General features: G+C 43.8%; 1 protein-coding gene across 5 annotated transcripts in view; it reads right to left on the reverse strand.

Moving 5' to 3' along the window:
* The window catches only part of SAMD12 (sterile alpha motif domain containing 12), a 172694-nt gene extending 151375 nt beyond the window's left edge, over positions 1 to 21319 (reverse strand). For 4 of the 5 annotated variants that reach the window (XM_061373440.1, XM_061373438.1, XM_061373437.1 and 1 more), the window contains exons 1-2: positions 21137 to 21296; positions 5092 to 5267 (exon numbers count right to left, since the gene is read on the reverse strand). In XM_061373440.1, the coding sequence (XP_061229424.1) occupies positions 5092 to 5267; positions 21137 to 21149 (189 nt within the window). In that variant the 5' untranslated portion in view covers positions 21150 to 21296. Of the gene's footprint in view, positions 1 to 5091; positions 5268 to 21136 lie in introns of all 5 variants that reach the window. The other variant, XM_061373441.1, reaches the window with a different exon arrangement.
* Positions 21320 to 23040: the final 1721 nt, after the last annotated feature.

Raw genomic sequence — 23040 nt, forward strand, 5'->3', positions numbered from 1 at the left:
AAAATACTTTTATATTTCTAAGAATTCTTTAACACCCTTATTACTCAGAAGCTTGGACTTGGACATTTCACCATACACTTCACACACACACACACACCAAATGTTTCCCAGGCAGAGCAGAACTCCCAAGGAAGCCAAAGGAGCTTCTTCCACCCCAATCAGTCCTGAAGTGGACCCACTAAGCCAAGATAAATTCCTGTCCTCTTGTTACCGAGTTCAGTCAGCCTTTCACTGCCGTTAATGTCATTTTGAGAAAAAGTTGGGGTTTTAAGAAAGCAAAAGCAACTGAAAGAATTAATGAACTATGCTGCAACAAAAAAGTATCGTCTGCCAGTGTCTCTATAGCACTTATCAACAGAAGGCAAGATAAAAAAGCTTCTCATTCTTTTACCGGTTCCTTTTCATAGTTTTCATGAACATTCTAAAGGCTTGTTAATTTGCCTCTGGGTCAGATAAAAAACTTGCCATAGCTAAAGCTAGATAAAAGTCTAACTGGAGCGGTTGCCATCCAAAAGCTTTTATTATTTGCTACTGCTGCTACCACATAATGAGACAAAGTGTGTCACCACATATGCACACCTTACTTAGGAATCAAAACTCCCTGAATAAATAAGCTTCTTGCAATAAGTGAGAGACCAGATTTGGGTCTCACGCTTACAATGAACAGGGCTATATGAGTGCAACAAGTGGGAAGCCTTGATAAAAATCAATATTCCTGTAAGAGATGATTTTCTAAATTTGTCAGGAAAGTTGCCGTCTATTAAAGCCTATACTCAGACAGGTACAGGACTGCAGAAGTACAGTACTATGCCAGAAGTAGCATTTTAATGAAAAGATAATTCCAGAAAACACACACAACAGATTAGATGCAGGTGTTAAAGAAATAATACACATTTTTAAAACAAAGTATATTATAAACCATTCTTGCTTTCTCCAATGAAGCTTTCTACTCTGTAAAAGTGTCCACTCAACTCACTGAGGTAATTTTATATATCATAAATACTGAAAAATCAATTACTGACCAAGAAAGTGTGTATACTGATATACATAAATACACATTTAAAAATACATAAAGCAAAAAAGCTTAAAAAATAAAGTATTTTTACACTTCATATAATTTCCTTAATTTGCATTATATCCTGTACATTATCAGAGTGTCAGTGGATTATGTTCAAAGATAAATAATATTGTCCTTTTCTGGACTTGCTCACAGTTGTAACAGGGTGATGGCTAAGATTATTGTCCCATTTTCCATTAAAATTCTATCTCTGTCACCCTATAAAAGTTAGAATTCATACTCATCAGGAACTTCATGCTACACTTCCTGCTGTCTGCATCCCAAATACAGAAACAAACACTTCTACTCCCCTATTTAAATTACAGTACCCGCATAAAAGATAACTTTAGATCTGTCTATAGCCCACAAGTTACTATTGCTCTGCAAGTCCATAGATGAGGACAGAAAAAGGACAGACTTCATTAGAAAGGAAATTTTGTTTATTTCTTTGGACAGCAAAACCTTAAAGCAGTCAGGGGTTTAAAGTACTGTAACTGGTCTTCATGAACACAATTTAGAAAGCTGAAAGCAGAGAAGATGATCTAGAAGGCATTTTAAATTACATTCAATACACTGCATTACTTTGTGTAACTTAACTCCTATTGCTGTAGATATGAGGTATAGAATCATAGAATCATAGAATGGTTTGGGTTGGAAAGGACCTTAAGATCATCAAGTTTCAACCCCCCTGCCATGGCCAGGGACACCTCACACTAAACCATATCACCCAAGGCCTCATCCAACCTGGCCTTGAACACTGCCAGGGATGGAGCATTCACAACCTCCCTGGGTAATGTATTCCAGTGCCTCACCACCCTAACAGGAAAGAATTTCCTCCTTATATCCAATCTGAACTTCCCCTGTTTAAGTTTTAACCCATTACCCCTTGTCCTATCACTACAGTCCCTAATGAAGAGTCCCTCCCCAGCACCCCTATAGGTCCCCTTCAGATACTGGAAGGCTGCTATGAGGTCCCCACGCAGCCTTCCCTTCTCCAGGCTGAACAGCCCCAACTTTCTCAGCCTATCTTCATATGGGAGGTACTCCAGTCCCCCGACCATCTTTGTGGCCCTCCTCTGGACTTGTTCCAACAGTTCCATGTCCTTTTTATGTTGAGGACACGAGAACTGCACACAGTACTCCAAGTGAGGTCTCACAAGAGCAGAGTAGAAGAGCAGGATCACCTCCTTCGGGCTGCTGGTCATTCTCCTTTTGATGCAGCCCAGGATACAGTTGGCTTTCTGGGCTGCAAGCGCACACTGAAGCTGGCTCATGTTCATTTTCTCATCGACCAGCACCCCCAAGTCCTTCTCCACAGGGCTGCTCTGAATCTCTTCTCTGCCCAACCTGTAGCTATGTCTGGGATTGCTCTGACCCAGGTGTAGGACCTTGCACTTGGCATGGTTAAACTTCATGAGGTTGGCATCAGCACACCTCACAAGCGTGTCAAGGTCCCTCTGGATGGCATTCCTTCCCTCCAGCATATCAACTGAAGCACACAGCTTGGTGTCATCAGCAAACTTGCTGAGGGCGCACTCAGCAGACTGCAAAGAAACCTTTCTAAAAACAACTGAGCAATGAGGACACATAAAACAGGGGCTCTAAATTGAAAAAGCATAGATATGATTAGATACTAAGAAAAAAAATCTTTACTGTGAGGGTAGTGAGGCACTGGAACAGGCTGGCCAAGGCAGTTGTGACTGCTCCATCCCTACTAGTGTTCAGGGCCAGACTGGAAAGAGTTTGGAGGACCCTGGTCTAGTGGAAGATGTCCCTGCCCATGGCAGTGGGGTTGGAACTGGATGATCTTTAAGATCCCTTCCAACCCAAACCATTATATGATGCTTTGAAATGGATCTGCCTACAGTGGTTTATTTACAGTATTTTTCTCTATTGCCATTCATCTTTCCACCGTCCAGATATGATTGCATGGATAATGTTTCATAATGACAGTTTAATTCAACTCTTAAAGGCACACAAGTTACAAACCTATCTCTATATTCACATTTTAGAGGATAAACCACATGATTTTTAAATTTAAAGCTGAGCAAGCCAGAAAAGACAGGCCACCTCAGCTGTAACATATGAATCCAGACGAAAAGCATCACCACGTAAATACAGTAATTCAAAAACAAAGTTACTAACAAGGCAACAAAACATGCAGAATACCAGTCCACTTCATTAGCTTAATGCTATTATGCCAAGCTTATTCCATCAAGCAAAATGTATAGTTTTTATATCTGAGGCATATCCAGCTTTCTAAATAAAGCTATTGCAATCAGATGTAGGAAGCCAATAGTTGATTTCACTACTTTGAGAGCACTAAGCTTCCCCTCTTCCCCAGCTATTTCCAGCAGTGATGGCCTGTTTCCTATTCATCAATCCAACAAGTACAACTCAGACAGTGGAATCAGGCTCCATTACATTAAATCACCAGTATATTTCATCCTGATTTTCCACTAGGATGAGCTTTTGCAAGCAAAGACAAGCTTGATCTGCCTGTGTTTCCGTGTCAACTACACATGGTCCCATTCTCAATTGGAAGCTCCACTGCGTCATTTAGCTTCTTCACATCCAAGACTAAGATCTCCTCTGAGCTTAACATTCACCCTTAGCTTTCAATACAGGGCAGATTTTCATCTGGTGATGTTGAAACATGGGCAGGGTTAGCTTGCCTTTGTCTGCAATGAGCTGGGTAAATGCATTATTAGCTAAGCTTTGTCTCAAAGCCCATCCAAAATTTGGTGGTCTTGTTACTGAATAGATGATTCCAAGCAAAAGCATAAACCTGCTCCCCAAGGGTTCAAAAGAAATCAGCAATGTGTTCGGCCACAAAGCAGACTGCAAGTAGCAGTGATTTTGACCAATGCCAGCCTGTACTGGATCTAGTTCAGTGATTTAAGACAGAACGAAATGAGTTTAAAATTGTACTCATTTAAAATTAGGTATTTTAGATAAAAATCAGAACGCAGAATTCATGCTAAGCCTTTATTGTCAAGGCTACTGCTCAAAACATTTCATGCTATTTTATTCTGAACTACCTCACATGTATATTATTTGTTAGATTTACTGTACTGCTGACAGTAGGAGATACTTTTATTTGTTCAGTCATTGAATTAATTGTTACTGCCTCTGATGGACGTCTGAGGAGAAAAAAACCAAGACACTCATTTGAATTGCTCTATTACCTCCCAAAGTGCCAGATTCAGTAAAAACCTCAATTTTCCACTCTGCAGAAATCACGACTAAAACTCTGGGTTTAGGCCTTCAAAAAGGCTGATAAAACTTTTACAGACTCTCTCCCAGTTTGTTTGTTGGGTTTTTTGGTTTTGGGTTGTTTGGGGGTTTTTTAAACATTCTCTTATTTTTCATTCTAGCTAAAAACATATCTAATATGACAAATTATCGTCCTTTGCCTGAAAGGTCTGGAGCACACACATTCACCTGCAGTTGGCAGTCACATCTCCTGCACACAAACAAGAAACGGCAGCTTATGAATGGGAACAGACACTTCATTTGTCTTTAGGAATTCACCTCTGAAGGATGTTTATTCACTGACATACCAGACAGGGAAGAACCAACCTCCTCCTTTACCTAGAATTAGTTAACAGTTTATTCAACTCAGTCACCCATACCAAAATCCACATATTCATAGAACCTTTCTCTTCCTCTACCCCACCCAGGAAAAAATAAACACGCAAACAAAACACACTTAAGAAAAACGTATCTATTCTCATTCTGGCTCTTACCCAAGCCATTTGGAAAACTGAAGTCTCCATAGTACCCAAAAAAGGGATATTCCATTGTTTTAATTATCGTCATCTAGAGAAAAATAAACTAGTGCTATGTCCAAGATGTGTGTGGGCTAAAACTCCATGGCAATACCTTCCTTCTGTAACATCCACATCCTCAGACTGTTACTTTTCCACTTTGTATGTCTTTAACAGAATGATAAATGCTTTTTAAGCAGTAGCCAGGACTTCAAGAAGCAGTTTAAGACTCAGCAAAATAAATAAGAAGCCAGTGCTACCTACCTTGGATATTTCTGGCTCCACTTGTCTCTTGGGTGTCTCTTTTGACTCAGGCCCTTTTGGAGTACTAATGTTCTTAACAGAGGGCGATTCAACTCCTTCACCTTCAAGTTGCAGATTAATACCTTCTGTGGGGCCAGGATGATCAATACCATTTGGATTCAGATTGCAATGGATAGCTGGGGAAAAAAACACAAGATAACACTGCTTAGGAAAGAAGAACCCAATGTTTCAAACATTTATTACAAAGTACTAAGAAGTGCCACATGGTAACCTATGGCTAATCATGGCAAAAGAACTGTCTGTACCTGGCCATAGATTCAGGGTGAGATATTTGAGAAAGAGAATGAGAAGCAATACAGCCTCAGCGCAGTGCAGGCTACTGTATGGAACTGTGCTCTACTGGATTCACTACAGCATCCAGGACCCTCAACTTACAGCTTTTACTAGGCTAGAATATATCCCATCTATTCAGCATTCAGCCATTCTTTCTTTCTTTTCTAGGCAAGCAAGTTGAAGCTTTTCTATTACATTTTCAATTACGACAACATTCTATGTCCTAAACAATGTGGGATAAGTAAGCTGTGCACAGCAAGTTGGTCTCTGCATAATGACTTACCCATCTGATTATCTCTCCTTCACCACTTTGTACCTCTGCAAATTGCCACCTATACCATCCTAACAAGCAAGAGGGAGGTACTCTCGAGGAGCACATAAGGAATTGTGGACTAATGACAGCAGAGTACAGAAAGCAGATAGAGGGAGAAAAACAAAACAAATGCAAACGACACCAGAGAAATGCACATTTAGAACTATGGCAGAAGTTTAATCATTTTCTGTCTGAAATGTCACCATTCCAGCGCTTGCATAGGGTAGCCTTAACAACCTCCTTGGCACATGTAGTCATTTTAAAATGTATGGATCCTGAGGCAACTTCCCCTTCATGTGACTATCCAAGTTTTGCATTCACGCTCCTGCATAACTGCGCTGCTTTTAGTGCTACGCCTAATTAATGGTTCCAAGTTCCCCTGTTCAGCAGGGAGCTTTGCTCAGGTACTGAGGTGCAATGTTTGACAGATCTGACCAGAACCCAAAACACAATATAAAGCTAAAATAAAAGCTGCCCTTTTACTCTTGCTTGGCTTAGAGGCAAAGGGTGGGGAGCAGGGGAAGGAATCAGAATTGCTGGTTTCTACAAGTCTATGAATAAGTCCTTGAAAGCCTCTCATGGGAACTAGGCTCAAGCTGTCAGAGAAGGCAAAGGGTCCTTCAACTACAGCACCTTTTGAAAACCCACTTATTTTAAATCCCAGAGTCTTAGTTGAAAACTATGAGCCTAAACAGCAACTCCTTGGTGCAGAATTAAATCAGAAGCCAAGAAGTTGGCCTTTTCTCCTTGGGATTATTAAAAACAACCAACTATTTATATAAGATAAGTGATCTGTCCAAGCACTACAATACCTAGATCTGCAAGCCAGGAATGGAAACATCTATCTTGAAGGCAAAAGAACATTATGAAGGATAATTTACGGACAACACTGAATGATGGAAAGCAGTAAAGAACTGCAATGTGTTTTATTACAAATTGCAGCTATTTTGTAGAGTAGAAAAATACATCACTGCCCCAGAAAAAAATAGTAAATGAAACTAAAAACAGGAATGGCACTAAATTTCAGTCACTGTGAGTAGCAGAGTGGGATTAGTCCTGGACTTCTTTTACAAGAATAAAAGAGGCAGAGGTCCTTTTCCGAACAGTCAATTATTTACGAGGCAGCATGAGAGGAAGAGGAGGAGGAATCACTAAATTAAAGCATAACCACAGCTGACCCCTGCAGAGAACTCCTTCTGGGGAAGGAAAAATAGGAGGTGAAGGATACAGAGCTTCTGGAGGCAAGCTCAGGGTTTCTACTGGCCACCACAGGAGAAAGATTTCCAATTAAAAATCCCTTCTTTCTCAAAAGGAATCCTTCCTCTGCTTAAGCCTTGCATAGAGAATTGTGGTTTTGCTTTAAAAGCCCTGGAAAGCCTCTGAGAAGTTTTCTGGGAACTCCTGGGTTTCCTCTTCAGGTACCAATCTCTCAAAAACAAGAGCATTTTCTATTGTAAATGGGGGAAAAGCACATCAGGAAAAGGAGTGTGCAGCAGTCTGATTGGTGGCTGGTCTTATCTGTCATATTTCTGTCTCATTTTAGAACAGCAAGCATCTGCAATTTCTTCCTGATACCTAGAGAGCTGCTACAGAGCCTTGATTCTGAAAGCAACCCTAAGAAGCTTTTCCCCAAGTCTAGCTGTAGCTCTTCTTGCAAGCCTTTCTTCCCTGGTTCAAATCAGTCCTGTAGGTCAGCTGGTGGCCACGTGAAACCAAATCCCATCATTCTGGCATTGCCTCTCACTGGAGAGAGAAAAAATAGATAACTGTCATCAAGTCACTGCTTTCCTCCTACTGGTTTTCCCAGCCACACCACTGAGTCAGTCCAAATACTTGATAATATTACTAGAGTCACTTCCTAGCTTTTGAGTCCTTTATTTCTAGGCACACTCCATACCTACCCCTTTCTGGATTTTGCTTTTGTTCCCCTGCACTTGGCACTGGTGAGGCAGCACCTTGAATCCTGTGTTCAGTTCTGGGTCCCTCACTACAAGAGAGACATTGAGGTGCTGGAGCGGCTCCAGAGTAGGGCAGTGGAGCTGGTGCAGGGCCTGGAGCACAAGTGTGATAGGGAATGGCTGAGGGACCTGGGGGGGGTTTAGTCTGGGGAAGAGAAGGCTCAGGGGGGACCTTATCACTCTCTAGAACTGCCTGAAAGGATGATGGAATGAGGTGGGGGTCGGTCTCTCCTCCCAAGTAACAAACAATTGGACAAAAGGAAGGAGCCTCAAGTTGCACCAGGGGAGGTTTAGACTGAATATTAGGAAAAAATTTCTTCCTGGAAAGGGTTTTCCAGCATTGGAACAGGCTGCCCAGGGAAGCAGTGGAGTCACCATCCCTAGAGGTATTTAAAAGAGGTGTAGATGTGGCACTTGAGAACATGGTTTAGTGGTGAACTTGGCAGTGCTGGGTTAATGGTTGGACAGAAGGGTCTTCACCAATCATTTAGATTCTGTGATTCTGTAAGCATCACCTGCATGGGTTAAAAAAGAAATAAATCATATCACAAGATGCTGCTTTACTCTTAGCCCATCATTCTTTCAAGAGTAATGAATGTTAGTGCTGTTTCAGCAATGCTTTATATTGGGCTCCTTCAGGATGCAAAAGAGAAAAAAAATGGAGAGGCTGTTCGTGATTATATATCTGCCTATCACCTTGCTATTGAAAAGAAGTCACTGATTAAAAGAAACACAGGCTGCCTTGGGAAAGACTTTTCCAAAGTTGCTGATATCTGGGGAGATGGGATGAGAAAACAACTGTTTTTTTTTGTTTCCTAGGGGTAGAAGAGAAGGAAAGAGTTAATCTCTCTCCTTCACATCCAACAGTCTTGGCTGACTGTATCCCTGGAGTGAATCTGTTCTTTAGGGACTACACACCCAGAATAAGAGCCTCGGCATGGAGAGAAGGCAGGAGTTGAAAAAACAGAGGTGAGAATAAGCATCTCAGCTGCTTGGCAAAGCCAGTCTCTCTGTCCAGAGCCATCTTGAGGTAGCCAGCTCAGTGTTTTCCTCTAACACTGCCTCCGCCTCTCAGCTACACAGAACGTAAGAAGCAAAGAATATTTATTTGCATGCCTGTTATTTCCTGTTACCACACAGAAATACATATATCTACCTCTGTGGCAGACAGTGATGGAGCTCTTGCCCCCTTCCAAATGTCAATGCAAGCCATTGCTCCCTTTCAAGATTTATTAAAAGAGGTCAACATTTGGTCAACAATAACGTATTCTCTTCTAAATCAGCAGTTCATACAATTTCATAGAGATAAAGCCAGCTCTCAACTCAGGACTCACACTGCAAAACTGAAGGGATTGGGGTCTGCCAGCACCCAGGGTTAACGTCCTGTAGAACCGAGTCTAAGCAGCTCTTACAAAAGAATCACAAATCACTAACTCTACCGCAACCCAACCGCTGAGACCCTCTCAGCTGACTCCTCCTACATCTATTTCAGGAGTTAATGGCATTTGTCTGCAAAAGATTCTACCTGCCTACAAAGTAGTTTGTTGCTAAAATACTTGTCCAGGTTCTTACTCTTCATTGTCCTGTCATTAGCTAACGCTAGCTCACCCCACCATCTGCATTCAGACCATTTCCCCACACCAATGCTTTGACAATAACCCCACTGTCTCAGCACCAATTCCCTCTAGCAAATTAAATCCACTTCATCATTCTCAGACTTCGAAAGTCCATCAAGACACCAAATCCTACCTCCAAATCAGCTGACAGTATCAGCCTAATGCCATTAGATATCGGCAGTATCATTAGATTTTGAAACAGAACCTCTTCCAATATTCCTCCATACAATTTCAAAATTCATATATCGTCCATATGTCACAGTAATACAACTCTTGATCTAGTTTCAGAGCTCCTGTATTACCCTTTCCCTGCTGAAAACCCCACCTAACAGCTGATTAATGCCATGCCTTTCTTCATGCTCCCTAACAATTGTCACTTAACTTGGACTGAAAGCTATCTGCAGTAGGAACTTGTTTTCTTTTGGGGAGGGAGCGTGAATGCTCTGTACAGCTCCAGCTGCACAGCAACGAGCACATGACAAATGGTGCTGGTACACAGTAACATAGATCACAGATTACATTTACAAAACAAACCCGTATTTAAAACAAAGATACTTGAGTGCTCTTGTACCCCCACTCAGTGACAAAGCTGAATCTAGAGGAAAATATTCACTTTTCCACAACTTAAAAGACTGCTGAGATCTGCCAAGTTAAAAAACCCTGTAAGAAACAGTAAGTAGAGCACCTAAAATGGAAAAATAACAACGTCTGTCCTAAAAAGCTAGGGAAGGAACAAAATTAATGCAATATACACTGTATTTTTTCCACTTCAAGAACACAAACCCAAGTCCTTTCCATGTATACAGAGGAAGAGAATTTGTTGCCCTGCAGAAGCTAATAGATGTCAGCTGAGCTCTGTGCCCAAGCAGATCCCTTCCAGCATGTGGGTGCAGTCTGAAAGCAGCTTGCAGGGTACCGTGAATGCTGCCTCCCTTCCGATGGCAAGCAGCCAACAGACAGCTTGTCTGAGCATGCTTATGGTACACAGGAGTCACCAAGAGCCACAGTAAGTGACTGACATCTGGGGGCAAGCCTTGCCTTTTACTAGAGGGTACTCTGTGAATCCTATCTGAGAAAAGCCTGAAGGCACTTTTCAAAACACAGCCTTGATACATCCAGTTTTGGATGGGCAGATGGAAAGTCTTTGTCTCTCCATCTGTAAGCTCAAGGCTTAGCAGATCACATCTGTGATCAATCGCTACCTCTGTGCACTCTCCTTTGCCTACCATGTCAAACATTTCATAACCTCTTGTTTCAGGGGGAATGCTGCTGGCTGTTTAAAATGTTAAGCAGATCAATTAAGGCTATATTAAATCATATTTGGCAAGTACTTGAGTTTCATGCAATAACAATTGCTCTATTCTAAAAAAGTGATCGAGTAAAAATAGCATCATCTTACTCATGTGCCCTGTTCTGTGTGCATCACAGTCATATGCTAGCTTTTGCTATTTGGAGACAAAAAGCAGGCATGGGAGACACCCATCCAACCTCTAACAACACTTAGAACACTTTTCATGTGTCAAATACTGGCAAACACACATTTCATCTTATGTATTCATGCCACAGACTTAGCTGCACAATGCTAAGGTACGTCCATACAATCCACCTGCTACTCCCACCATAAAATGCTGTGCTGATGAAAAAGACAGACAGTAGTCCCTACAGCTGGAACATTAACACTCTGGTTGGACCTTATAAAAAGGATCTGTCTTTTCAGTTATCTCACATCTGCATGAAGGTCATGAAGATTTAACAGGTATTTCCAGGAAAGAAGATCCTACAAGACCTTTGGATAGGACCTCTCACTGGGCCTGTTCCTTCCATCTATGGCCAGTTCTTTGTCAGAAGGAAATCCAACCTCCAACCACATCAAATTTTGCAGTCAGTGCTTTCAGTCAGACTTCTATACATTTCCGGATGCTGCATTTCAATACCAAGCAGTTAAACAATACCCCCAGGGCTTTTTGCTTGCCATCATTCACAAACTGCTTTAATATCTCATCAGGGAGGAGACATTCACATTGAGAACACCAAGACCTTATTCCAGATTGAGACAGCTGCTCACATTGACCGAACAATCAAGAAGGATCCACACAGCAAAGCCCTTTCTGCATTTCCAGCTTGTACTTCATTAGTAACTGAATATCCTTTGAAAACACAGGATTATTTCAAAGATTATGACCTGAGCAGTTAGACCCACTTCTACAACACTAAAAACCAAGATTAAAAACAGCTAGTAAAGATGACCCTCATTTGTACCACAAAGTTTAGGATTATTTTGACTCTTTTATCTGGCAGAAGGTTTACCCAGAGTAATCCGTTTCTGTAACTCATATGGATGGTCCATGTGCCTCACCAATCAACTTCTAGTTTTGAGAAACTGTCTGGCTTTGCCTATAGGAATGTATGGAGAAGTAAATCCTACCTCCAGCTAATATAAATCAGCACAGTTCCCCAACCCATCTCTTTTGAACCTCTTCTCAAATCTGCCCATCTAATGGCCACCAAATCATCAGCATTTACACAGAGCAAAGAAGCCACTAAATCAGTCAGGACCTTTTCTACTTCAGTACAGATAACATGAACTTATCAGAAACCTTTAAGGCTGAAGTCCCACCTAGCTGAAGTGATATTGGTGTCTAGGTATCTGATTCTCTTGGTTAGCATCAAAAATCAGCATGAAGCCACTACAAACAGGCTGTGTCTGAACTGTGGGGTGCTTTGTAAACTGCTGCTACTAATGAGCTGTACCCACAGGTTTGAGTTCAAAGCTCAGACACAGAAAGCAAAGCTTGGCAGACACCACCACGCACTGCTTTACCTTCAGGACCTTCCAGAGGTTAGCTTGTCTTTCTGGCCTCTCTTTATCACGACCATTAATCACCTACTGGATTAATCAATTTAATAAACTTCTTACAACATATGAATTCCATAATTCAGAGTATTAGAAATCAGAATGAGTAACTCAGTGGTTTCTTCTGGAATCAAACTAAACTCATAATTTGAAGGCCATGCAAATCTTAAGTGTATAGAGAGAATAAAGATTCCTTAGTTTATGTAACAGAAATCCTAAGCCCAGAAAACAAAATCCTCTTCTTATGTGGGTTAAGTTTGCCTTTTAAAACCTTCGTCCCACCGGCACACAAACATATGTACTTAAGTTTACTCAGCTAAGAAATTCACTTGTTCATTTTTGACAATTTTCCTACTGAAAACTGCTTATTTTATGTAAGGCAATATCTGGTGTCATCTCTTATCTCATAGACCTTAGAAATACTGTAAACATTAAAGACAGTTTCTGTTACACCTGCTCTTCAGGAGACAGACTGCACATTATCACTATGCTAGATAGACCCTGGAGCCTCAGCAATGCAAGTTCTGCCTTTGTAATAGCAACAGTTTCATGATGAAAAGCAGGCACAATGACTGGACAGCCAAATTATTTCTGGAGCATTTTCTCATTCCATTTTAATAAAGGTACAGTTAGGACAAGCAGCTCCTGAATTCACACAAGCAAGAGAGAGGCTCATTATAAAATGGGCCAGTTCAGTGAGAAAGGCAAGTCTATCACAGATCCTGTACAGGTACAGATGAAGAGGAGAATACTGGCAAAGAATGGGACTAGTGAGCTACACCATTAGCTCAGAGCAAAGATCAGTACGTAACATGCATCACAGGTACACAACACGATAATTTGAGCAGTGGATTACATTACAAAATACTTGGTAATTTGTTTTGCAAACTGATTTCATTCCCTGTTAGTAAGAAGCCTCGTGTGAGTATCTACACAGCTTCTCCTGAAAAGTGAAGCAACTCTTCTGAACTTCAGTTTGATTGCAAGTCTGTGCATCTCCCAGACAGGTGCTGTAAGAGATACAAAGTATGAAAACAAAATATAAATGGCTACATAGAGAAGAAGAAACCTAAAACAATGCTTTCTGAAGGGAAAGTATCCACCATACATCACAATCGTCAGTCACCAATCAACTTATGCAAACTCCAGACTAGGTACCGCTGTTACCCTCTGAGGATTTCACAGTGAACACGAAGAGGAAATAGGGAGAAAAGATAAAGAACATATGTGGGTAAGAAACAAGGCTTCATTAGCTCTACTGTTCCTGGAAGGAGCTTGTCTTGCCATCATTGCTTAGGAGATTAGCTAGTCATGCTCCACTGCAAACTGTATTTCTAAGAATGCCTCAAGTCCTAATAGCAAACTGTTCAATTCTATAATCAGCCAGCATTCCATCAGAAACCTCTTCTAAACACTAGTGAGCCTATCCAGCAAACAAAGAACAGCTCAGATACACGCAGGTTAAGTCTTTATTATGGCATCAGAGGTGTGCTGTCCCAAACATGCATCACAGATCTCTGCCTTTGTCCTACTCATGAAAGCTGATGTCTGCTGAACACGTGGCACAGAAATGGTTGCAATTCAGATGTGGATCCAGGCTTGATTTCTTGCCCCATGAATGATGCACAAAGCTATCAAAATGCAAAGGGAAATATTCATTCTCACTAGCATAACTAGTTTGCAATCTGGCAGTTCACTTCTTTGTTCAGTCCTGGCTTTCTCTGAAGTGCCTAGGAGTTACCTCCTTTATCATTGTTTAAGGCTACCCCTTCCCTCACACATTTAACTGAAGAGCCTGTAAATGCCTTCTTTCCCTCCCCCAGTAAAATTCTTTACCTCCTACTGCTTACTCATACCACTGTATCCTACCCACACTAATACCCCAGCTGACTTTGTGTAGCGAGAAACCATTAGCTGAGAGCATGCAGAGCAAAATCCAGGAGAAAGCTTCTATTTACACATATTACAATTATTCTTTATGTTTCTGAAAGAGCATTATTAAAAGTCTCTTTCTTGCTTTTACTAGGTTATTTGCGGAGAAGCAAATCAACTCAACTAAAATACCCAGGGGACAGGAAGAAGAAAGCGGGGAGAGAAAGACACAAAAACAGGGCAAAGAAGAGCAAATGAGTAGGGGAATGGAGAGAAGTAATCATCTGAACGTTCAGCTGAAAAGCTTGAGCTACCAAGTTTCTACTTTATGTAGCGACAGATAAGACTGCATTAAAGACAAGCTACAATCCACACCAAATGTCATCCTCATACCCTTTTCCTGCTCAGTCCCATACTCCCTGCAAGCATATTTGATCCTGTAATTGAACGCAGAGTTCACTTCAGCCTGAGTTCAGTCCCCCTGCCCACCTGCTTGCTTCATCCAAGAGCAGCACATACTAAGGTGAATTCTTGCTGTTCCAAGTAACCAACCTGCTCTTTAATGCCAAGTTTAGTTCATGCTGCACAGAGAACATGCAGCTACTGACAGCAACTCCCTCATCATTCTCTTTGTAGTCCTTGTGCCGCAGGATGCTTCCGGAAAGAGAAGGGGAAGGAAGGTACAACCTCCCCAAGGCAGAAGCCAATAAGAGCAAGATCTCTATATCTAATTTGCTTCAGGCTCTCCTGAAGGTCTCAGACCATATCTCACCCCATTTATGCACATCAATATGCAGTTTCCAACCCCAACCGCTGTGGGGAACTGGTATTTTCTACAGCTGCAGCCTAATGTGGGGCACTTCCTTCCCCCCCAATCCCATTGACCGGACATAGCAGACAGTTCCTCTTTCAGAACTGCATCAGTTCTTATATACTGGAAAAGAGAGCTACCCATCTTATACATTACATCACTGTCTGTTAATGTTTTTATAGCTCACTGCCCAATTCCCCATCTCCTCTGTATGTTTCTGGGTTATCCTGGCCAGATTCTCCTCTCAGTTACCTGATGTAAATCAAGCTCTTGTGTTGAGTTGCAGTTGCTCTGGATGCACACAAGATGAGCTAGACTTTGTCATAAAAGTGATCAGGCTGAGTCAGACTAGAAGTCTAGCCTTTTATGCCATTGCTAAAGAAAACAGTATGAGAGCAGGGTGTACAGGTTAGGAATGACCCAGGTTGAAAGCTGCACCTGGGGAACTGTGCGCTACATGAAAAACTACTTCCTTTATTTTAAGCACAAACCCCTACAGCTTCATTGTTCTGCCTTGTGACCTTGTTCCCTTTTCACCCCAAATCATCCAGTCACTGTCTAAGGTAATCTCTTCCCCAAGCTAAAGAATCAGAATCTTTGTGCCCTCAGAGAACATACCACCCCTCTGACCAGCCACCTGCCCTCTTCTGTATTCTTTTCAGTTCTGTCCATTTTTGGGGGTGTGGCACACGAAACTGCAGGGAACATTCAACATACAAGAGCAATATGCAATGATACAGAAACAAAGAACTTTACTGCCTATTCTAAGCTCTTCCTCACAGTTCCTGAAAAACTATTTGCTACTTTGACAACCACAAACCAGTTCCAGAAAACTTCAAAATTGCTCCTTTTTCTAACCCTTTTCTCCACCTTTGTCTTTGGCACCTTCCGTAACTACTCCCTCCACGTTCTCTGCATGCTTTGAGCAAATAATTGTGGATCGAGTTATTCAACTGTTAATCTGCAAGGGTAAATATCTGTATCCATTCAAAGGTAACAGCTTTCACGAGCAATAACCCACAATAGGATTGCTCAGTCCCAACCTCTCAGTATCTCTTGTGCACAGAAAGAGGAGTCCTTACCTCAGAGATCATACAGACTGGACAAAAGGGAGACACCAGAGATGGGACAGGGCACAAGAGGGTGAAGCTATCTCAGCCAGGACAGCAGAAAAAGCTGGCACCAGAACCAGACACAGTATCTTTAACAAACCCAGAAGAGTATTGAAACGTAGCTCTACAACAGCTCTACTACTTGTGCAAACTGCCTGAACACTGTGCTTTACTCTCAGCTTCTCACTGCTGCTCTCCCACCACAACCCTCATGACACAGCAACACTGGGAAGCTCTAAGCAGTAGTTCGAAGCAGAGGAGCATACACTGCCACCAAGCCATATGCACATTGCAGAGGGGTGGGAGGTGCTGTTATATCAAGAAGGGAAGGCATCTTCTGAAGTTGTGCTGTTGCTGAGCAAGAAAGAAGGGTATAGATGTTACAGCCCAACAAGAAGGCTGCCACATGAATGTGGATGGGACAAGACCTATGCTGATGCATTTTTGCAGTAAATGGTCACTAAATAACATACAGAACTGGTACCAAGACCAAAGGCTGGAGTTCAGGTCTTAAACCTGTCCTGTGTGCACCTCTACCGCCAGTCTTATCCATCTCCTCTGCTATGACCCAAGGTCACATTTCAAGTGGAGAGTAGATGTGTGTCTCAAGCCCTGACTCCAACTGGCAGCTCTCGCCAAGCCACATGTGCAAGTCCCTTAAGATAAGAAGTAGTTGGAAACTACTGAACAAAGCAAGGACTGCTGGAAGCACACACTATTTTTGAATGACAGGGCTTGTTACTTTTTTGCTTCACAGGCAATTAACTGTGCTGAAAACCCATCTCTTAGATCCCATTCCCTGGAAGCCTGGATGTGGAGACATCTAGCCTGAACCTGGAGTGGGTGTAGGAATAGTACAAAGTTGAATAACTGATTACCTGTCAAAAGAATTGTGCTTTTGGGCACACTCTGGAACAGCATGATGGGTACCTACGCTGAAACCTGCTTCACAGGCATCCTGTGGATGGTCCTGAACTCACTGTAACATTACTGGCAGAGCTGGCACAGCACGTTTATAAGCTCACCGTATCTCAAGTCTCCAAGAAAACACATGGCAGCACTCAATATCTGTTGCGGTGGGCTAAACACTGAAGGCTTTCCACCCAAGTATTTTATGTTGCCAAAACTCAGAGGATCATTTTGATAGAAGTTGGTTACAAACTGCAAGTAACTCCAGTCTTGCAACAGTTAACCTTGACACCACACTACTTCCTTTAAGTGTCTAGTTCCCTTGAGGATTACCAAGGGGTCAGGCTAGAGCCACTGTCATTTGCTGTCAGCAAGGCTCTGCTTAGTAAAACAGAATCATAGAATCAGCTGGGTTGGAAAAGACCTTTAAGATCCTCAAGTTCAACCTTTATCCCATATTCTCCTGTAGATAGATCCAGGGTCTCAATAGCATGAGCCCACTACAGAAGAGCCATAGGATGGTAGACATTTACATAACCTTTCAGGAAGAGACCAGCAACAAACCTATCTATGTGCTTCCCAAAGCCAACACACAGCAGGAAAGGTGTTAGACCAAGCTTCATTAAACACTTAGTATGAAAGAACTCCATGATATAATTAGCACTTTTTTGCTCAGGAATCTCAAAGACACCACAGGTCAGAGCTGTAGGGGATCCAGCAGAACTGTGTGGGATTACCTGCACGCATGCATTATCTGGTGGATGCCATCAGTCTCAAACTTTCCTGTGCAATAAACACTGCAGGGTAAGAATTCACCATTTCTCTCTTCCCCTTTACCTCTGCTGCACAAGAGCAAAAGGAAAAAAAAAAAAAAAAAAAAAAGAGAATTTGAGAACAGCGTTGCAGAGATCAAAAGCCTTTTTCTACTGGCTCTGACCTAGTTCTTTCATTCTTACTAGAGGGAAAAAAACACCACTTAAAGGAACATTGTCAAAACTGTTAGGTCTAAAAATAGACTTACCTTGGCAGTGCTCCCATCTAGATGGGCTCATATTAAGGACTGCAAACTCGCTTTCCCCATACACACACCAATCCTTTCATCATCAATCAAAAACACTGGTACTACACAGCCCAAAGGACCTCTCAGTCCACATAACCTCTTTTGGGACAGTCAAGTATGTAATATATATAATTGGCAAAGAACTGTAGTATCCTCCAAATTCCTATTACATGTTTGCAAATCCATCGCTGTCAGCTATCCAAGTAAAAACATTTTGGATCATTTGCTTTAAGTAAGTTGCTGGACATTCGCTGCCATAAGTAACTCCAGCACTGCATGCTAAGACAGCATTAAAATAATGAGATTTGAGGAAGATTTCAACCATTCCTTGGATAAAATGAACCAGAATTTCTCAAAAAACCTCCACAAACTTGAAGTTACAAAATATTTCCACTTGAGCCACACAGAGCATGACTGGGAAGAGAAACAAAGAGTCTGGGTTCATGGCTGAAACTGACAAAGGGGCAGTTTCCACAGAACAATAGCCATGCTGGAGGGGCATCGGACTTTGGCTCCAGTCAGGAACTCCCATGCTCCAGGATCCGAGGTTCCTTTGTACCCCAGGGACCTCTCCACTCCCTGCCAGTTGCATCCCACAGCCAGGCACTTGCAAGTTCACACAAGAAGCCACGTGGCCCAGCTGCCCAAAAGCTTTGCTACACACTGTGGCAAGGTCTGAAGATGCAGGAAACCCATCCTAGCCAAGCTTCCAGCTGAGCCTGGAAGGCCAGACAACCACAGCATAAACCAGGTTTTCAGGGCTTTGCTTATTCCCAAGCTTCCAGAGCTGATGTACAGCAGGTTATGCTCTCAAGATCCCAAGCAGCAAACTATGAAAACATTTTTCCAATAAAAACAAATGAATCAAAGAGGAAAAGGGAAAAACCAACCAACCAAACAAACAAAAAAAACCAACACCCCAGTGTGTTGTTCCCGAGTCCAGGACATTTTGAGTTCAGCAAATAGGTATTTCTCTACAAACCCATCAATTTAAAAGATTCGACAGCAGCTTTACTTTTGACTAGAGCAGGACCCACAAACTGCAGTGGATCAGAGCCATGAGAGGCAAGCAACCTCTCAGCTTCCCAAACAGAAGCTGTAATGCCACATGTTACCTACTAAAAATCACAGTTCATGAAAAGAACACAGCTCACACCCAGGGCTCCAGAAGATGCATTGAGAAAAAACCATGCTTTTAAGCACAGGCACATAAAGAAGCATATTTCCAACAGAAAATGAGGGCTATTGAAAGGTCTTAAACATGCAGGCACTACCTGAACACCAAGCAGTCACAGCTGCATGGCTACCTGTACTGAAGAAGCTGTGTTAGTGTGAGTGAAAGAGACATATGCAAAGGCAAGAAAGTTGAGGGAGAAAAACACAAAAATGGGAGGAAAGCAGAACATACAGACAAGAAAGCCTGTTCTGAGAGATCATAAGAGGGATGCATCCTAGGGGAAGGAAATGGGAAGAACGAGTTAAAGAAAAAAATCCCATCTCAGGAGAAGGGAACAGCACTGCTTCCCAAAGCTTTAGCAGAGCTTTCCATCATTAATATTTACAAAGCTTTTAGAGATTCTCAGATGGAAGGCACTGCAGATATGACAGGAGTTATTACAGAACTGAAAAGATCTAGCAAACAGACTGAGGAGGACTGCAAGTGAATAAAGGAGGATGACATTAGAGAGTGCACTGAAATAGGGGTTGCTACTGGCATATGAACCATCTGGTGCATGGCAGTCCCTTTCATTTACTTACTTACCCACTACTGGGCACGCATGCCCAGTTCATTCTAAGTTTTTACCACTGAAAAAGCAATGTTTGTAACCAGGATCACAACCCTCCTTCTTTATAGCATTACAGTCCTCAGAACTACCATTCAGTCAAGCAGCCTGTGCACAAGAAATCTTCTGGATTCCTGGAGAAGCTTACAGCTTTGTGTAGCCAACTTGGGATGCACACAGACATCTTTTGAGACATAGTGGTTTTGTTTACCTTTATTTGAGTTTGCCTAGGAGCTGGTTTTCAATGACATTGAGTTGCCCACTGCCTTCAGTAAGCTCAAGTGTTTGCTGGACTATCACCTGTGCTGCTCACTTGGGTACTCAGCAAAAGACAGCTTCGGTATGACTTTCAGTAATAAAGCAAGTGGTCTCTGATGGAACTGTAGATCTCAGCATATCTGAGAAACAAAGCTCAAGGCGGTCTCAACATGAGCACCCAAAAAAACCCCTGACATACCCCAAATTAAGCACAGGAGAGAGGTCAGATGGCTGGGTTTCACTGTGGGTTTCCGAAACTTTCCCCAGGGGCACAGAAGAAAGCAAGATGGGACACAAACCCCAGCATCCTCAATGCCTTACTTTGAAGTGCTAGTGAATTTTGGACTCAGTGGGTGGCAGGAAAGTGGATTTCCCTTCTCTCTAGTCAAATCTCTCCTCCAACTTCCCAAAAGCCCCATAGAAAGGAAAGGGAACACGCAGCCCACGTCAGACTGCTGCAGCAGCCCAGCATCCATGGAAGACCTCAGCAAAGCGCCCACTTCCCAGCTCTCAGCAGGCACCACCTCAAACATCGAGCCCTTCCCCGGAAGCCGGGCACCCCACGAACACCTCGCGGCTCCCCAGCAGCTGAGCACCGCGCCCCCGGGCTTCTGCGTCTCCTGCGGGGAGGGAAGGGCCAAGCATCCCCGGTGCTGCCAGGGCGGGGAGGGCTGCCGGGACTCCGCGGGTACCGCGGCCTCAGGGCACCCCGGGGCTGTGCAGCACCAGCGGGAGAGCGGCGGCTGGGCGGGAAGAGCCCGGCGGGCTCAGCGGGGCCGATCCGGAGGAGGTGGCGCAGGTCCGGCAGAGGCGGCTCCGCCGGACTCGCCGGGAAGTTGCCGGACCGCAGCCTCCGGTTGCCGCAGGCTGCGCGGGCAGCACTCCCCACCTCCCCCCCGGCCCGGCCCTGAGCACCTGGCCCGGGGCAGCCGTGGCGGCAGGGCCGAGGGGCGCGGGAGATGGCCGGGCGCCCCGCGGGAGAGGCCGGTGCAGCGGGGACAGAGGGGCCCCGCCACTGCCTCAGGCCCCGCCAGCGGGCACAGCCCCCCCACTTCTCCCGCCGAGCCGAGCCGAGCCGAGCCGAGCCGGGCCGGCTCTGCCGCGGCGCAGGTGAGTGCCCGGGGGAGGAGACAGGGGAGGACCGGCGGGGACGCGGAGCCCTTACCTTCCACCGCCATCCTCCCGGCCTCGCATAGTGCGCCGGCCGCCGACCCGGCCCCGGCGGCGCTGCCCCGGCTGCCCCCCCGCCCGCGCGGGCTGCGCTCATCTGCAGCCGCGACGGTCAACCTGCAGCGCTCCCGCTGACAGGCGGGCGGGGCCGTGCGCCCGCCCGCGGCACCCTGGGAGATGTAGTCCCGGCCGCATCACCCCACCCGGGCCCGCCATCCCCGGGGCTGCTGAGCAGAGGCACCCGCTGCCCCCGCCGCGCTCGGAGATGGTCTCGGCGGCACCAGGAGGCTCCGCAGTTACCTGGCGAGCGGGGAGAGCGGGACGGGGGAGGCAGCGGCAGGGCGGTGGGACGCTGGCAGGGTGGTGACCATCACGAGGTGAGGGAGGAGGGTGCTGAGCGGGCACCCTGCCCGCAGAATCACAGCATCAGCCAGGTTGGAAAATACCTTTCAGATCATCAGGTCCAACATTACCCCAGCACTGCCAAGACCACCGCGAACCCATGTCACTGAGGGCCTCATCTACACGGTTTGTGAACACTTCCAGGGATGGGGACTCCACCGTTGCCCTGAGCAGCCTGTTCCAATGCATGACCATTGGAACTCACCAAAGTTAAGTCATTACTAAAAGCAAGAGGACAACAGCGGAGGAACTGAGTGCACAGGGGCAAGTACAGATAGGGAGTGAAAACATTTTCATGTGTTCTTTTTGTTTGTTAGCAGTGGCTGTTGTGGTTAATAAGTGTTATTCACTGCAGGTTATTTCTGCAAAACAAACCTCTGTGGGTTCAAATCAGAGTGCAAGAACATAGGATGTGGAAGTAAGTTCTCTGTAAACCCCAGGAACTTTGACATTCTTGGAATATCTAAAGTAATTCAAATAAAATTGGGTCTTCATTTATTTTAGAAAGGAAAAACAGAGCCTTTACAGAATGGCCTTGAAGTCCAGCTCTTTCCTGAAGCTTTCTTGTACCAACTCTGCCCTGAAGACCTGGCTTGTCCTTAGCTCTCATATGCATTTGAACTATTAGCCTTTGTGCTGTATATGAGTCAAGATACAAGCTTCCCTGAGCAGCAGCCTTGTCTTTCACAAGTTAGCTAAGTGGCAGGCATACTCACAGTGCATTGTAAGTAATTATGATGGAGAGGATATGCTGGTATTCCCAAGTGCAGTACAATCACACACCTGATCCCGTACGCCAGGAGAAATGGGCTGATATTCACATGTTTTCTGTCAAGATCTCAGTTTTCAAATACGTGTAATACACACGTACAACTGTCAGCAGTTTCTTCTCAACGTTACTACATCAGCTTTTGTGATTTTGATGACAGTTTGTATTAAGCTTATGTATTCAGTTAACCATTAATCATTTATTTAATGATGACAATATTTGGAGGTATGTTAGAGTAATTACCTGGGTAATGCATATGTGAAGTAGTGCTTTCTTGGTTAGAATGTGAAGAACGAGTTGCAAGTGAGTAAATCAAAACTTACAGTGCAACTGGCGTGCACATGGAGAGCTGGAGTCCTCTACCCTGAGTACAGTTTTACTGAGCCCTTTAAACAGCCTTGTAGTGTTTAATTACAACTTTGTGCCTGCTGAACAACAGCAAAATTATGGCTGTGACTAGATATAAAATAGGGCATGATGGATGTTAAAAGGTGGTGTGTTTGATACCTAATGTTACATGATAGCTAGTGAGACCTAGTATTTAACCGTATCAAAACCATCAGGAACTTCTGAAATTATGGTCAAGACTAGGCAAATTGTAATTTAATGTATGTCACTCATTAGAGAAAAGAGGCTGTAAATTGATTCAATAATCTATGGTAAAGTACAATCTGTTTTGAGCAGAGCTTTCGAAAACATCAGTAAGAGTGAGCTAACTTTCTAAAAAC

Source organism: Neopsephotus bourkii, unplaced genomic scaffold, assembly GCF_033783945.1.
Source record: "Neopsephotus bourkii isolate Nb327-2 ecotype Australia unplaced genomic scaffold, CSIRO-AGI_Nbou_v1 NB_1630, whole genome shotgun sequence".
Taxonomy (NCBI): Eukaryota; Metazoa; Chordata; class Aves; order Psittaciformes; family Psittacidae; genus Neopsephotus; species Neopsephotus bourkii.